The sequence below is a fragment of the Nomascus leucogenys genome, chromosome 14 (assembly GCF_006542625.1).
Source record: "Nomascus leucogenys isolate Asia chromosome 14, Asia_NLE_v1, whole genome shotgun sequence".
In the NCBI taxonomy this organism is placed as follows: domain Eukaryota; kingdom Metazoa; phylum Chordata; class Mammalia; order Primates; family Hylobatidae; genus Nomascus; species Nomascus leucogenys.
Genome location: NC_044394.1, coordinates 92749994 through 92767384, shown reverse-complemented (window position 1 = coordinate 92767384; position 17391 = coordinate 92749994). Strand labels below are relative to the sequence as shown.

The 17391-nt window shown below is 56.9% G+C and overlaps 1 protein-coding gene across 7 annotated transcripts in view; it reads left to right on the top strand.

Moving 5' to 3' along the window:
* Positions 1-17391, top strand: part of B3GNTL1 (UDP-GlcNAc:betaGal beta-1,3-N-acetylglucosaminyltransferase like 1) — a 117678-nt gene that overhangs the window by 56789 nt on the left and 43498 nt on the right. For 6 of the 7 annotated variants that reach the window (XR_004033405.1, XM_030828271.1, XM_030828269.1 and 3 more), the window contains 5 exons: positions 2674-2769; positions 10424-10548; positions 14438-14573; positions 14683-14751; positions 15163-15237. Coding sequence is in view for 6 of the 7 variants with exons in the window: in XM_030828271.1 (XP_030684131.1) it covers positions 2674-2769; positions 10424-10548; positions 14438-14573; positions 14683-14751; positions 15163-15237 (501 nt within the window). In the remaining variant the exon portion in view is untranslated. The remainder of the gene's footprint in view (positions 1-2673; positions 2770-10423; positions 10549-14437; positions 14574-14682; positions 14752-15162; positions 15238-17391) is intronic. The other variant, XM_030828272.1, reaches the window with a different exon arrangement.

Here is a 17391-nt window from a genome sequence, read left to right as displayed (position 1 = left end):
CCACATGTGACCAGGGCACAGCCACAGTGTGCAGAGGCCTCGCGTCGTGGCCACACGGGGTGCGGCGGACCTGTGTTTGTTTTCTCAGGTCGGCCTCACCACCGTGCAGACGGCGGAAGCTCCAGGTGTCTGGCTGCAGAGTAAACCTGCCAGAAAATGCCTCTGGATTTTTCAGCAAGCAAAAGTTGAAAACAGGAAGCTAAATGGTTGCTTTGTCATCGTGAAATCTGTTTTTCTGATGGTTGAGGGAAGGCTGTATTTGTCCGGGCAGATGTTTCACATTTGCTGGAAACTGCAGCCTCTCGGGGCCTCGGGGCCCATGTGGTATTCACGGGTGTGCCAAGCCCCCTGCCTGGAACTGGCACCAGGTGCTGTGGCCTTGGCTGGCCTGGCTTCCAGGACCCCCTCGGGGCTCTTCCTGATGTCCCAGGGGACACCCGGCATGGCAGGCACCCTCCCGTCACAACGCAGAAGCACCAAAGCTTTCATGTGCAAAACGTAGGATGCTCGAAATTATCCCATAGAACTGCGTTATTTCACTTTAAAACGTTCATTCCGAGAGTTTCCTTGGGGTAGCAAAGATTTTTTTAAAAAATTTTTGGCCAGGCACGGTGGGTGACTCACGCCCAAAGTCCCACAACTTTGGGAGGCCGAGGCGGGCGGATCACTTGAGCTCAGGAGTTCAAGACCAGCCTGGGTGATATCGTGAAACCCCATCTCAACAAAAAATACAAAAATTAGCCAGGTGTGCTGGTCCACACCTGTAGTCCCATCTTCTCGGGAGGCTGAGGCAGGAGGAGCGCTTGAGCAGCGGAGGTTGAGGCTGCAGTGAGCTGTGATCACGCCACTGTACTCCAGCCTGGGTAACAGCAAGACTCTGTATCAAAAAAAAAAAAAATTTAAAAGATGGGGTCTTGCTATGTTGCCCTGGCTGGTGTGCAGTGGCTGTTGACAGGTGTAAGCACAGCACACTGTAGCCTCAAACTCCTGGCGAGGCTCAAATTCCCACCTCAGCCTCCGTGCTGGGACCACTGGCGCGTGCACCACCACACTGGGCTTTAAAATTTTTATTTAGGCTGGGGCAGCGGCTCACGCCTGTAATCCCAGCACTTTGGGAGGCTGAGGCATGTGGGTCACTTGAGGCCAGAAGTTCAAGATCAGCCTGGGCAACATAGCGAAACCCTGTCTATACTAAAAATACAAAAATCAGCCAGGCGTGGTGGTGCATACCTGTAGTCCCAGCTACTCGGATGGCTGAGGCACAAGAATCGCTTGAATGCGGGAGGCAGAGGTTGCAGTGAGCTGAGATTGAGCCACTGCACTCCAGCCTGGGTGACAGAGCGAGACTCTGTCTCAAAACAAAACAAAACAAAATAAATTTTCTTCTCTTTTTTTTTGTTTTCTGAGATGGAGTCTCGCTCTGTCACCCAGGCTATAGTGCAGTGACAATCTTGGCTCACTGCAAGCTCTGCCTGAGGTGAGGGTTGTCTCTCATTTCCACCACTGACGCCCCTGACGTCTTCAGCAAACATCAAACCCCAGCCAGGCGGCTCTGCTTCTGGTCTCTGTTCTGTTCCGTTTGTCTGTGTCTGCCCATAAGCTGATACCAATCAACCTTGATTACCATAGCTTTGTAGGAAATCTTGAAATATGGTCATGAAACTTCTCCAGCTTTGTTCATGGTTTTCGAAATTGTTTTGGCTCTTCTAGGTCCTTTGTGTTTCTATATACATTTTAGAATCTGCTGTTGAGCCAGGCATGATGGCTCACACCTTAATCCCAGCACTTTGGGGCTGAGCTGGGAGGATCGCTTGAGGCCGGGAGTTTGAGATCAGCCTGAGCAACAGAGTGAGACCCCATCTGTACAAAAAAATAAAAAAGTGCCGGGCGCGGTGGCTCACGCCTGTAATCCCAGCACTTTGGGAGGTCGAGGCGGGCGGATCACGAGGTCAGGAGATCGAGACCATCCTGGCTAACACGGTGAAACCCCATCTCTACTAAAAATACAAAAAATTAGCCGGGCATGGTGGCGGGCGCCTGTAGTCCCAGCTACTCAGGAGGCTGAGGCAGGAGAATGGCGTGAACCCCGGGGGGCGGAGCCTGCAGTGAGCCGAGATCGCGCCACTGCACTCCAACCTGGGTGACAGCAAGACTCTGTCTCAAAAAAAAAAAAAAAAAGTAAAAATTAGCCAGGTGTGGTGGCACACACCTGTGGTCTCAGCTACCTGGAGGCTGAGATAGGAGGATTGCTTGAGGAGGTCAAGGCTACAGTGAGGGATGATTGCAGCATGGAGAAGGGACACGTCGGCCCCATCATGAAGCCCCTTGAGGCCCTGACCCTGTGGAGAAGGGACACGTCGGCCCCGTCATGAAGCCCCTTGAGGCCCTGACCCTGTGGAGAAGGGACACGTCAGCCCCGTCATGAAGCCCCTTGAGGCCCTGACCCTGTGGAGAAGGGACACGTCGGCCCCGTCATGAAGCCCCTTGAGGCCCTGTCCCTGTGGAGAAGGGACACGTCAGCCCCGTCATGAAGCCCCTTGAGGCCCTGACCCTGTGGAGAAGGGACACAGATTCATCTGTCACTTTCTCGTGACACTTTGTGGAAATAAACTGCAGGTTGTTTGTGACAAGCTGTTCTTTCCCGCTGACTCTGTCAACGTTAATTGCCTCTAGGTTTTCACCTCGAACGGCCCCACGGTGATCATGCCCACCTGGTTCTGCTCGCGAGCCTGGTTCTCCGACGTGGGCCCCTTTGACGAGGGAGGTCAGGTAAGGGCCGAAGGCGGGAATCAGGTCCCTCCCCCAGGCTTGGGGCCCTGTCCTGTGTGTGTGGGCTCTGCGCACTGGCCACCCTCTGCCCTGCCGTGCCTCCGGGGCTCTGGAGATTTAGGAAACCCCTGCCTGAGGGTCCTCCCGGTGCTCCGCCTGGCACCCGCCAGCATCTTAGTTGTTTTGCTGAAAGCATGGGGTTTCTACGTGAAGGCTGTGGGTGCCCCAGGCATCTGCACCTGACCTACACCGGCTCCTGGTTACTGCATCCTGGTTTAAAAGCTGTGTGTGGGAAAGCACAGGACACAGAAGCTGTTGGCGGAGCTGTCTCTGGGACAACAGAGGGAGAAGGGGAGCCCATCCCCCCCGTGGGGGTGCACCTGCAGGCGTCCGTGTCCCCGTCCCTCCCCCCCATGGGGATGCACCTGCAGGCATCTGTGTCCCCATCCTCCCCTCCGGGGTGTGCCTGCAGGGGTCCACGTCCCCGTCCTCCCCACCAGGGTGCACCTGCAGGCATCTGTGTCGCCATCCTCCCTGTGAGGGTGCACCTGCAGGCGTCCATGGCCCCATCCTCCCTGTGGGAGTGCACCTGCAGGCGTCTGTGTGACCGTCCTCCCCATCAGGGTGCACCTGCAGGTGTCTGTGTCTCCGTCCTCCCCGTCGGGGGTGAGCCTGAAAGCATCCATGTCCAGATGGGGCCGGCTCTAGCTTCTGCCTCCCCACAGGGACTGAGGAGCCCAGGGCTGGGGTGTCACCCACAGAAAGCCGGCCACGCTTGGGCACACAGAGACCGGTGGAGGGTCCGTCACAGTGTTCCTGGGGTCAAGAGACCCCAGGTCAGTGGCTAAATTCTAGCCTCCACCTCCTACTCTTGTGACCGGGACCAAGTTGATCCGTCCTGCTCTGAGCCTCGGCTTCCTCATTGGGACAACAGGGTCAGGCATTCAGCAGCTCACAGGGGTGACGTGGAGCCTCACGCGGGCCTGGCCACACCAGGGTCCCCACTGCCCCACCACATCGGACCCTGGCCTGGGTGGTTCCTCGTGGTCCAGGCCTCTGGGGCGGAGATGGGGCAGAGCTGTGTTTTCCAGGGTGGCGCAGCCTCTCAGCCTGCAGCTCCCCCATAATTAATCTCTGGGACACCAACAGTGGTGGGTATAGCTCCAAGCAGGAGCTGCCAGGAAGCGTGGCCATCGCTGGGTCCAAGCCCAAGAACCCTCTGTTCCTATTCTGCAGGAAGCCGTGTGGGAAATGGTTAACAGAAGATGTTTCATGGGAAACACTGATTGATTTAAGTGTGTGTGTGTGTGTGTGTATATCTATATCTATATATATATATATTTTTTTTTTTTTTTTTTTTGAGACGGAGTCTCGCTCTTTCTCCCAGGCTGGAGTGCAGTGGTGTTAGCTCACTGCAGCCTCCGCCTCCTGGGTTCAAGCATTCCTCCTGCCTCAGCCTCTGAGTGCGCCACCACGCCGGCTAATTTTTGTATTTTTAGTAGAGACAGGGTTTCGCCATGTTGGCCAGCTGGTCTCAAACTCCTGACCTCAAGTGGTCCGCTCACCTCAGCCTCCCAAAGCACTGGGATCACAGGCAGGAGCCACCACGTCCAGCCTGATTTAAGGATCTTATCATCCTTAAACCATGGCTGAGCAGCTTCAGGATGCAGGAGTGCATCAGGCCTCGGCCTGGAGGAGGCGCTCCTAGAGGAAAGGAAAAGCCCATCCCTTGCTTTGTCCTGAGACCAGAGATCAGGGCCAGTGGCCAGGGGTCAGGGTCAGGGGCCAGGGATCAGGGATCAGGGGCCAGGGTCAGGGGCCAGGGATCGGGGCCAGGGGTCAGGGCCAGGGGCCAGGGATCAGGGCCAGGGGCCAGGGGTCAGGGTCGGGGCCAGAGGTCAGGGTCAGGGCCAGGGGTCAGGGCCAGGGGCCAGGGGCTAGGATCAGGGGCTAGGGATCAGGGTCAGGGGCCAGGGGTCAGGGTTAGGGGGCAGGGGTCAGGGGCCAGAGTTTGGGGCCAGAGATCAGGGATGAGGGCCAGGGGTCAGGGCCAGGGATCAGGGCCAGGGGTCAGGGGTCAGGGCCAGGGATCAAGGCCAGGGATCAGGGATCAGGGCCAGGGATCAGGGATCAGGGATCAGGACCAGGGATCAGGGATCAGGGCCAGGGATCAGGGATCAGGGCCAGGGGTCAGGGCCAGGGTCAGGTATCAGGGCCTGGGGCTCAGGGATTAGAGCTGTGATGGGGCCACGGCTGGAGCAAGTGAGGGCTTTGGGGCCTGAGGAGGCCTCGGGTGACAGGGACGACAGCAGTGTCGGCCACCAAGACGGGGATGGATAGTGTTTCCTTGGCTTCTGCCAAGTCTTCCCCAGAGAAATGAGTCAAGCAGAAGTCACAAGTCCCCCTGAGAGCCAGAAGCTCGGTTTGGGGCTGATCCTCAGCCATCTCCCTGTGGGCCTCGGGGTGGAGCAGCTGAAGGGCAGGTGACCAGAACAGCAGGGGACCGATAGGGTGGACGTGGGTGGTGCAGACCCTGAGGCAGCCAGACCCAGAGGCCAAGCCAGGGCCCAGGGGGCTGCAGAAACAGTCACCACGAGCTGAAACACGCAAGATGGGGAGAGTCTTGGCTGGAAATCGCATCCACTTCTGCATTCGCAGAGGCAGGGTGGGAGGGGTGCAGGCGAGTCTGAGATCTGGAGGTGGGCCTGGCGGCGCCTGAAGACACCCAGCTTTGGTGGGTGGGGGGGTCCCCTGTGGGCAACCATCACAGGCCCTTGAAGAAGAAACAAACCTGATGTTTTCTTGGTTCAAAACAGGTTTATAGCCAGACACAGTGGCTCATGCCTGTAGTCCCACGAGCTCAAGAGGCAAAGGCAGGAGGATCAGTTGAGGCCAGGAGTTCAGGACCAACCTGGGCAGCACCGGGAAACCCTGTTTCTAACAAAACAAAGTCAAAACAGGTTTCCGAGGGCAGGTCTGGCCTGAAGGAAGCTTATCATTGCCACAGGAAGCCACACTTCAGATGTTTTCCCGTCCGTGGGGCACGTTCCCAGGGTTGGGCGCAAGCGAGGACAGGTGCCGGGTGCCGCCATTGGGCCCCCACCCGCCCCCGCTGTCTGCATGAGAAGCTCCCGTCCCTCGAACTCCTCACCAGCCCCTCGCCAGACCTTGGTGTTGTTGACTTTTTTCTTTTTTTTCTTTGAGACGGAGTTTCACTCTTGTCTCTCAGGCTGGAGTGCACTGGCGCAATTTCGGCTCACTGCAGCCTCCGCCTCTCGGGTTCAAGCGATTCTCCTGCCTCAGCCTCCTGAGTAGCTGGGATTACAGGCTCACACCACCACGCCCAGCTAATTTTTGTATTTTTAGTAGAGACGGGGTTTCACCACATTGGCCAGGCTGGTCTCGAACTCCTGACCTCAGGTGGTCCACCCGCCTCAGCCTCCCAACTGCTGGGATTACAGGCGTGAGCCACCGCCCGGCCCCTCCTCCCATTTTTTGTTACATTGTCTCTACTTAGGTCGGATGAACTTTCATATACTAGTCTTTCCCCCTTGTCCCGATCTCTGTATTCTCCCACCTGCAATCGCATCCGGCGTCCACCATCGCGGCTCTGGCCGGGGGCATCTGGTCCCCGTATGGCTGGAGCCACAGATCTCTGTGAGGCCGCGCTCGTCAGAACTGTGTTGCTGGAGCCTGAGGCTGGAGGAAGCCTCTGGCCGTGCGGGAAGTTCTTGGTTCACGCGCTGTTCCGCCGCCACTTCGTGTGATCGTGTTGAGAAGCCCGGTGTGTGACGAATCTTGCCTTTTTAAGTTATGTGACCTTTTTGCCTGGAGACTCTGAGAATGATTTTTTATTGCTGAAGTCTAATAGTTTCACCAGGATCTGCCTTCAGGTTGACCTGATGGCACTTTTCAATGTGTAGAAACAGATCTGCTTTCATGTCTGGACATTTTTCTTGGATTGCAGTTTTAAATACTAGCTGTGTCTATATTTTCTTCGTCTTCGTAACCCTTATCACTTCCTTCATTATATAATTTCTATTTTCCTTTCTTCAGTGTCCCTTATTACATTTTTAATTGAAATCTGTTTTCTCTTAAGGATTTTGTAATTTAGTCTTCATTTTTCATATATTTTGTTCCTTTTTTTTTTTTTTCCTGCTGTTGAGGCTGGAGTGCAGTGGCTCAACTCAGCTCACTACAACCTCTGCCTCCCAGGTTCAAGCAATCCTTGTACCTCAGCCTCCCAAGTAGCTGAGACTACAGGTGCACACCACCACGCCTGGCTACTTTTTTCCTATTATTGGTAGAGACTGGTTTTGACATGTTGCCCAGGCCGGTCTCGAACTCCTGGGCTCAAGCAATCCACCCCCCACCTCAGCCTTCCAAAGTGCTGAGATTAAAGGCATGAGCCACCACACCCAACCAATTTTGTCTCTTCTTAAAATTTCTTTTTTTAGTTTAATCGACCCAATTTTATATAAAAGCTTTATTGAGGTATAATTCACATGCCATACAATTCACCTGTTAAAATGTGCAATTCAATGTTGTTGGTTTTTTTTTTTTTTAGCAAATCTATAGGGCTGTACAATCACCAATCACCACTACCATCTAACGTTAGAACGTTGTCATCCCCTAAAAAACACTTCCTGCACCCAGGGGCACACCTCATCTGCCACCTGCCAGCCCTAGCCAAGCACTAATGCACTTTCTTCAATGCTCTATTTAGACCCACCCCATTAGGGTCCAGTTTTGCACTTAGTCCTTGAATTTGATTCAAGATGAGTCTCCGCCACCTCCCCGCACATCCCACCCCGTAGCCTGAAACACTGGTGGAGGGTGTGGAATTTATCTTGGTGGGTTATTTACAGGGGTCTCTGTTTCCTGGTTTGGGGTTTGTTGCTATTGTAGAGGGACAGGCTGAATTTTTATCCATGGAAGTGTTTCCAGTTTTTAGTTTTCTCTGCTGGACTTCACGTCCCTGCGCTCCGCGGGCTCCGATCGCTGGGCCCTGGCTCGAGCTCTCCCCCTTCTGTCCCTGCGGGGTGACTGCTGCTTCCTCCTGGAGGTTCTCGCGGGGGACGGGCCCTAGGGAAGGGCGGGTGGCGCTGGGGACGGGGGTCTGGAGAAGGGCGGGTAGCGCTGGGGACGGGGGTCTGGAGAAGGGTGGGTGGCGCTGGGGACGGGGCTCTGGAGAAGGGCGGAAGGGCGGGTGGCGCTGGGGACGGGGGTCTGGAGAAGGGCGGGTGGCGCTGGGGACGGGGCTCTGGAGGAGGGCGGGTGGCGCTGGTGACAAGCCCTGGGGAAGGGCGGGTGGCGCTGGGGACGGGCCCTGGGGAAGGGCGGGTGGCGCTGGGGACGGGCCCTGGGGAAGGGCGGGTGGCGCTGGGGACGAGCCCTGGGGAAGGAAGCACGTCCCTGATTCGGCTCCCTTTTGCCTCTCAGGATCCGAGTCTCCAGAGCCTCTGGCCCGGCCTTCCTGGGAGTGGCTTTAGCTCGTGCTTTTTTCCTCCAGGCAGTTCCGGGTGCTCCATCCCCAAAGGCTGCCCGAGGATGGTTCTGTGAGCAGATTGGGGCTGGGCGACCACACTTCCTCCGCTCCGCATCTTCCCTGATGCCTTTCTCGGTTGTGACCCCTTCCCCTCTCCCTGCGCCCCGCCAGGGGCCCTGCACACCACAGGGCAGTCCAGGCACCTGGAGGCTGATTGGGAAAAGCCTGGAGAAGGAGTGAGGCCATTTCAGGCCTCTCAGGTCTCAGCAGCAGCAATCAGGGAGGGCAGAGAAAAATGGGACAGACCCTCTGAAGGCGCCTCCCTCCTCCTGGGGCAGAGGCACCACCCAGGAGAGGCTGTTGCCTAAATTCTCACTTTACTGCCAGAAAATAACAAAAGCCCAAGGGTTGGGCTATTCCTGGTGATAGGAAGAGAGAAACCTTTTTTCTCTTCTTAAACCTATAACGTGTTGAGAGTTCCAATGCTCTTTAGAGCTGCCTTTGAAAAACACACAAAATTAGAGAAAATACCTAAATCACCCGTGTGAGGGTCCGTGTCCATCAGCACCTCGAGAACCTCCACCCTAAATCACCCGTGTGAGGGTCCGTGTCCATCAGCACCTCGAGAACCTCCACCCTAAATCACCCGTGTGAGGGTCCGTGTCCATCAGCACCCACGGGAGCCTCCACCCTAAATCACCCGTGTGAGGCCGGTCCCCACCCCCCCCCCCCTAACACCCGTGTGAGGTCCGTGTCCATCAGCACCTCGAGAACCTCCACCCTAATCACCCGTGTGAGGGTCCGTGTCCACCCCCCCCCCCCCCCCCCGTGTCCCCACCAGCACCCACGGGAGCCTCCACCCTAAATCACCCATGTGAGACAGCACGTGGCCCTCTGTGATTCCTTTGTCTTTATCTTATGGTGGATAAACTTTTAGCAGGGCTGTACACATGATTTTGAGGTCTGTTCTTTGACTCAGCATCTTCTTACAAATCTTTCCATGTCATCGTGGTTTTTGTAAAAGCGATTGCCCTGGGGAGGCGGAGGTTAAATAGTGCATTTTTGTTGGACGCGGAACCACAGCACTGCCTGTCTGTCCTGGGAGCAAACAGGCCAGTGGTCGGGCTGATAGTCTGGGGACTTTACTGACCTGCACTTGAAGTTCGTGTGGCAGCCAAGGAGAGAAGAGGCTGGTCTTGGTGATAGACTGGCCCTGCTGCTAGGTTCTCGGAAAACCCGCCCTTTCCTGGAGCAAAGGTGTCTCCGGGCAGCCGACCCAGGTGAGCCACAGCAGAGAACCACGAGGAGAGCAGACTCCACGCCCTGCTCCTCCCCCAGTTTTATGTTTGAATTTAAGAAAGCAACAGGGGCCCAGCTCCGCACAAGGCCCAGCGCCGGCCCCAGACGGACCTACGGCTCCGCCACAGCCCTGGGCTGAGGATTGGGGTCACCCAGGAGAGGAGCAAGCAGAGGGCAGGGGCCACTGGGATCATGGGCCGGGGAAAGGAGGGCCCAGGTTCTCACAGGACAGAAAAGTCTGGTGGGAATGCCTGCAGAATGTTCCGGAACAGAGTCCCCACTGACATGGAGGGAGTGTTCGCGGATCAGTCCCGTGGGCTGAGGTTCACGTTTCTGAGCTTGGACAAGTGAGCAGGGCTGGCACAGGCCTGGGGCTGCCTCCCCACTGCTGGGGTCCCCTGCCCGCAGCCCCACGCACCCACCCAGCACCAGTGTCCTCTGCCCTCAGTCGGCACTTTGAGTCCCTTGAGCTTGTGGGGCTGCGGCCACTGGCAGGAAAGGATGGGGACGGAGACCGGACCAGCCGTCCAGGAGCCGTGGCTGCGAGACCCTGACCCAGCCCAGCCCCTTTCCTCGGCTGCCTGTCTTCCTCTCTGCCCTGAGACCTTTGCTGCCCAAAATGGAATCTGGGGGAGAACCAAGAACCAGCCCCCCCTCCCTTCCCCTTTCCCCCGTGTTGAGAAGCTCAGTTGCTCACATCTGTTGTGGCCGCCGCCCCACCTCCCTGTTGAGCCTCTAAACTGGTTTCTTTGCCACAAAATCCTTTCCACCGGTTCCTGGTTGGCCGGCTGAGCGCAGGTGCAGTGCATCCGGGGCAGCACGCGTTTCCGGGCCCCCAGTGATGCCTCTGCTTTTCCCGCCCTGCAGGGCGTCCCGGAGGACCTGCTGTTCTTCTACGAGCACCTCAGGAAGGGCGGCAGCGTCATCCGCGTGGACCAGAGTCTCCTGCTCTATCGCTACCACCCACAGGCGGCCACGCATGCTGTCCTCGAGTGAGTCAGCCCCGCCCGGCCCCGGGACGCCCGAGAGGCCAGGAACGCGGGAGGCGCCCGAGGTCAGGGCCAGGGTTGGTGGGGCCAACCCCGGAGGCTGTGGTCAGGCTCTGCCTTGAGCCCCAGGGTCTGGTGGGACACGGGGAAACAGCTCATCCTGGGGGGGAGGGTTCAGTGTCCACGAAGCTGCGTTTCCACCAGGGTGAAGGCCGAACGTCCTTCCCTAGTTCCGAGAGGTAAAATGACCACGTGCTGGGTCCTTTTGAAACCCTGTGCTCCCTTTAACCCAACGGGAGTCTCATGAGTGGGGTCCGGCCGGGACCACAGGCCTGGGGCGCGCAGCTGCCGTGGAGGGTGGCAGAGGCACGGCCAAGAAATCGCAGCACCCAGTGAGGACGTGCCCAGTGCTGCAGGGGCCCACCTCCCTCTTCCATGTCACTGTCAGGCGTGGCCACGTGGGCCTGGGTCTGGGGGTGCCGTGTGGCTGCGTTGGAGCCATGGCAGGGGTGAGGCAAATTGGGCTGAAACGATGTGCATCTGGAATTCCTTCCTTAGATCCGAGCGGGACGATTCCTTCCTTAGAACTGTGAGGACAATTCCCTCCTTAGGTCCAGGCAGACAGTTCCCTCCTTAGAACTGTGAGGACACAGAGGTCTCGGCCACCTGCCTGCTGCGTGCCGCAGCGTTAAGTTGGAACACAGGCCACTGTCCGGGGCTTGCGTCTCGGCCCCTACGGGTACTCAGGGCCCCTGGAGTCTCAAGACCCCAACTAGGGTCATGTGTGGGTGTGGGAGCCGCGATGGTTCCGGGCCTGCCGTGACAGGGTTGAGACTCGGCAAGATCCCAGGTCCCCAGGGGGTCTAAGGTCCAAGGTCACAGGGTGGGGCTGGGGGGTTGGCAGGAGGGCCACGTGCTTCCCCATTGGGGGCATCATCCTCACTCCTGCATGCTGGGGCCTCCCGCGTCCACACTCCCCTCCCTTCTCCCGCGTCCACGCTCCCCTCCCTTCTCCCGCGTCCACGCTCCCCTCCCTTCTCCCGCGTCCACGCTCCCCCCCCCCCCCCCCCCCCCCCCCCCCCCCCCCCCCCCCCCCCCCCCCCCCCCCCCCCCCCCCCTCCCTTCTCCCGCGTCCACGCTCCCCTCCCTTCTCCCGCGTCCACGCTCCCCTCCCTTCTCCCGCGTCCACGCTCCCCTCCCCTCCCGCTCCCCTCCCTTCTCCCGCGTCGCGTCCACGCTCCCCTCCCTTCTCCCGCGTCCACGCTCCCCTCCCTTCTCCCGCGTCCACGCTCCCCTCCCTCCTCCCGCGTCCACGCTCCTCTCCCTTCTCCCCCGTCCACACTCCTCTTCCTTCTCATGCCCACCGGCACCTTGGCCGCTGCCTCATGTGGTGACGTGTCCCTGACACTTCAGCATCTTTGCAACATTTCAGAAATGCTGACTTGTGCTTTTGGGAAAAACTGGGTTTCCACCTTTCCCAGTGCTAAGGCAGGGCCACTGCTTCGTCTGAGGATGTAAAAAGAAAGGCATAGGGGGCCCTGGGGAGCCTGTTCTCTCTAATAAGAACTTTTTAAAATGTGAAAAATGAAGATGAACCAAATACAGACATCATGGCTGCTTCTAAATTTTATCTTCCTACGACGGGCCAACATTTTCAGACCAGAGACCCCTAGGAAAGCCCAGGAGACAAGGGGCTGCGAGGAGGCTGGCGTCAGAGGCTCCCCAAACCTCGCGTGTCACCCGTGGCCACAGAGGCTGCCTGCTTTCTTCTGGAGCCTCACTGCTTTCCTCTCATGTGAACCTCATGGAGCCCCTGAGCTGATGTCAGTGGATGAGGAGGATCAGGCTTGTCCCCCGCCCCCCGAGACACCCAACAGACCCGGGCTGCTAAGGACAAGATGGCAAAACCCGGCGAGGCTGCGTCCCCTGGTGGGGAAGTCCCCGCAGCCGTCTGCAGGAGCCGTCCTCGCCCAGGTTCACACACACTCACGCACATACACCCACACTGCACATGCACACAGAGCACACACACACAAGGAGCTGTCTCCCCAGGTCACACACCACACACCACACACACACCACAGCACACAACACACACAAGGAGCTGTCCTCACCCAGATTCACACACACTCACATACACTCTCTGCACATGCACACACCACACATGCACACCACAAAGAGCTGTCCTCCCCCAGGTTCACACTCACACACACACACACGCACACACACACACTGCACATGCACACAGACCACACGTACAGCATGCACACATGCGTGCATGAAAGTATACACATGCATGTACTCACTGCACACACGCTCACTGCACACATGCACTCATACACATGCATACACACTTCACGCACACACATCCGCACACTACATGCAGGCATGTGTGCTCACTGCATACATGTACTCACACTGCATACACAGGCCCTCACTGCACACACGTGTGCACATGCATGTACACACATCCACACAGTACATACAGGCATGTACTCTGAACACCTGCATGCACTGTACACATGTGCTCATGTACACACGTACATGCCCTCACTACACACATGCACACTGTGCACACATACACCCCCACACAGTGTGCACACACACGCATGCTTCAGTGTCAAGTCACTGACTGGGACGGGCATCTCCGTGTGTCCCAGGCGGGGTCGGGACTTCTGCGGTGGCTGCAGAGGGTGGGGGAGGAAAAGGTAGACTCCAGGCAGGACCTCCCTGACAGTGCCTAAGCCCTGCAGCTCCCTGAGCTGACAGAGGGGACCCCACGTCCCCCCATCCCATTGCCTGTGGGGGTTTTGCTGCAAACGGGGTGCCACAGGGTTGGGGGAGAGTCACAAGTTTATCCCAGGAGGCGGAGGCAGCAGCAGAATCGTAGAACAGCCAAATCCTGCCCCAATCCCGAGGTTGAACCCATGAGGGCCCTGCCCAGGGCAGGCCCGTCACCAGCCAGCATTGTTGTGTCTGGCCCAGACCCCACCCCGGAGGAGGCTCCCATGGACACAGCTCTCGCTTGACAGAGCGGAGGGCATCCCAGGACTCAGCCAGGGCAGGGTCTGCCAGGCACAGGGACTCAGCGTGGCTGCATGGCAGCAGTTGGGGAAGACAGCATCTGGTACACATCCCAGGCTGTTCTGGCCCCGTTGGCCTCTGCATCCCCTGCCCCTTGAGCTTCTGGCCCCTCCGGCTCCTGGGGCTTTGAGACGGGGTCAGCCCGGGCAGCCCCAGGAGCAGGGTCCAGGGAGAGGCGCCCACAGGCAGGCAGCCGACAGCGATGGGGCACGTGGGGAGGGGCTGGGGCGGGAGGAGAGAGGGTGGGACTGGGGAGGGCCCAGGCAGCGATGGGGCAAAGCAGCAGGTCATAGGAAGGAGCCTGCTCCCGGGGCAGCAACCTGGGGTCAGCTTGTCACAGCAGAGGCAGAAGGAACAGAGACCAGGTTCCCAGGGGAGTGGAAGGGTTCAGGGCAGCGACCCTGAGGCAGAAGGTTGTGCCCAAGTGTGAACGCTGTGATTTTATGGGATGGTCGCATGTGCCCTTATGGACAAAGGTTTCTCTGGGAAACAACTTGGGTCAAGTCCAGTCCTCTGCGTCCTACAGAAATTCTGCCTTCCAGAACCTTCTAGATTCTCAAGTGACAGCTTCTCATCTGTCCCCACCTGTTGGGGTCTGATGGAAGGGGCGGGTCCCCACTTAGGCATGTGGCTACATCCAGCTGGGGCAGGTGGTCTGACTGTAGGACAGCCAGTTTCTCTTAGGCATTGGGCCAGGTGTCCACTCCACTGGCAACGTGAGCTGAGCACACATCATGTCCCTGTATGTCGGCATCTGTGTGCATCTGTGGGGCCTCCAGCCTGCCTGTCACCCTCTTCTCCACCGCAGGACGACCATCTGGACCCACCGCGTCCGCTTCCTGGAAGAGCGGGCCCTGCCCCACTGGGCGGCCTTCACCATCTGGAACGCGGGCAAGCAGGGGCGCCGGCTGTACCGCAGCTTGACCGCCACCAACCAGCGCAAGGTGGGCACCCTGCCACCCTCCAACACTGCCTGCCCCACCCCCGTACTGTCCCACAGCACAGGCCCTGGCCCCGGCCTATCCAGAGCTGCCCTTCTGTGCTTGTCCCCAGGTGGTGGCATTCTGTGACGTGGACGAGAACAAGATCAGGAAAGGCTTCTACTGCCACGAGGACTCTCAGGTGTGCAGGGCCGCATGGGGTCACCCTTGGGGTCACCCACCTGCTCTAGGGCTGAGGGACAGCTGCCCAGAGCCTTCCCCCTTGGCAGAGTCCACCTGGGTCGCGCCAGCTCCTCAGGGCCTCCAGGGAGCCCAGCCCCCGTCCTTTGGGGGAGAACCCCACTGTCCCTCGTGGTTCTGGGCCTTGGGGTAGCCCACCCTGATCAGTTCTGCAGTCGGGTGTCAGGCGGGGGTGGCCAGAGCCAGGGTCCTGCCCTGAACAGCTGCCACAGTCCCTGACCCTGGCACATTATCTGCCGCCCAAGCCCTGGCTCCTGTGTGAGCCAACTCGGTGGCTGTGTGCACCCCGAGGGCGTCTCTCCGGGGATGAGCTCCAGGCTCGGGCAGGACTGACGGCCTCTCTCTCTCTCAGGAAAGACCCAAGCCCCGAATCCCCATCCTGCACTTCCGAGCCGCCCGGCCACCCTTCGTCATCTGCGTGAAGCTGGTGAGTGTGGGGCCCTTGGCCGTGGGGGGCCTTGGGGGTCTTGGGCTCTGCCACATGGACAGCCCACCCTGCTGTGCAATGACTGTATGGCCTGGGATGAGACCCCAGCCGATGGTGGGCATGGGGACAGGTGCCAGAGCCGTCCACAACGGCACCACAGACCGAGCTGTGGGGTGATGGCCGCTGCTCTGGGGGCAGGAGGCAGCTGGAGGGTGGCCTGCATGGGTGTGGGGGGGATGGATTCCGGTCTCTCTTCTGTCTTTAAATACCCGTAAAGCCAACATTTGTTAGAAACTTGCAAAGCACGAGGCCCTACGGTGCCATGTCTGAGGGGCCAAGGCCAGGACCTCCAGCTCCGTGGACTGAGGTGGCTGCACCGGGGATGTCCTCAGCCCGAGTGTGAACGAGCCTTGCCCAGGGTGGGCAGGTGATGGGCACCTCGGGTTCCAAATGCAGCCTTTTCCCCAAGTGTGGGGAGTCCAGGCTGGCTGTGGGGGGCTGAGCTGAGTAGTTTTTTTTTTTTAATTTTAAGTTCTGGGATACATGTGCTGAACAGGAAGGTTTGTTACATAGGTTTACATGTGCCATGGTGGTTTGCTGCACCTATCAACCTGCCATGTAGGTTTTAGGCCCCGCATGCATTAGGTGTTTGTCCTAATGCTCTCCCTCCCCTTGCCCCCCACCCACCAACAGTTCCCATGTGTGATGTTCTCCTCCCTGTGCCCATATGTTCTCATTGTTCAACTCCCACTTACGAGTGAGAACATGCGGTGTTTAGTTTTCTGTTCCTGTGTTAGTTTGCTGAGGATGATGGTTTCCAGCTTCATCCATGTCCCTGCAAAGGACATGAACTCATTCCTTTTTATGGCTGCATAGTATTCCATGGTGTATATGTGCCATATTTTCTTTATCCAGTCTATCACTGATGGGCATTTGGGTTGATTCCGTCTTTGCTATTGTGAATAATGCTGCAGTAAACATACGCATGCATGTATCTTTATAATAGAATGATTTGTAATCTTTTGGGTATATACCAATAATGGTATTGCTGGGTCAAATGGCATTTCTGGCTCTAGATCCTTGAGGAATCGCCACACTGTCTTCCACAATGGTTGAACTAATTTACATTCCCAACAACAGCGTAAAAGCATCCCTACTTCTCCACGGCCTTGCCAGTATCTGTTGTTTCTTGATTTTTTAAAAATCGCCATTCTGACTGGCGTGAGATGGTATCTCATCGTGGTTTTGATTTGCATTTCTCTAACGACCAGTGATGAGCTTTTTTTCATGTTTCTTGGCCGCATGTGTTCTTTTGAAAAGTGTCTGTTCATGTCCTTCACCCACTTTTTGATGAGATTGTTTTTTTTCTTGTAAATTTAAGTTCCTTGTAGATTCTCTATATTAGACCTTTGTCAGATGGACAGATTGCAGAAATTTTCTCCCATTCCAGAGGTTGCCTGTTCACTCTGATGATAGTTTCTTTTGCTGAGCAGAAGCTTCTTAATTAGATCCCATTTGTCAATTTTGGCTTTTGTTGCAATTGCTTTTGGTGTTTTAGTCATGAAGTCCTTGCCCACGCCTATGTCCTGAATGGTATTGCCTAGGTTTTCATGTAGGGTATTTATGGTTTTAGGTTTAAGTCTTTAATCCATCTTGAGTTAATTTTTGCCTAAGGTGTAAGGAAGGGGTCTAGTTTCTGTTTTCTGCATATGGCTAGCCAGTTTTCCAAGCACCATTTATTAAATAGGGAATCCTTTCCCCATTGTTTGTTTTTGTTAGGTTTGTCGAAGATCAGATGGTTGTAGATGTGTGGTGTTATTTCTGAGGCCTCTGTTCTGTTCCATTGATCTGTGTATCTGTTTCACTACCAATACCATGCTGTTTCGGTTACTGTAGACTTGGAGTATAGTTTGAAGTCAGGTAGTGTGATGCCTCCAGCTTTGTTCTTTTTGCCTAGGATTGTCTTCGCTATACGGACTCTTTTTTGTTTTCATAGGAAATTTAGTTTTTTCTGGTTCTGTGAAGAAAGTCAATGGTAGCTTGATGGGAATGGGATTGAATCTATAAATTACTTTATGGCCATTTTCATGATATTGATTCTTCCTATCCACAAGCATGGAATTTTTTTTTCCATTTGTTTGTGTCCTATTTCCT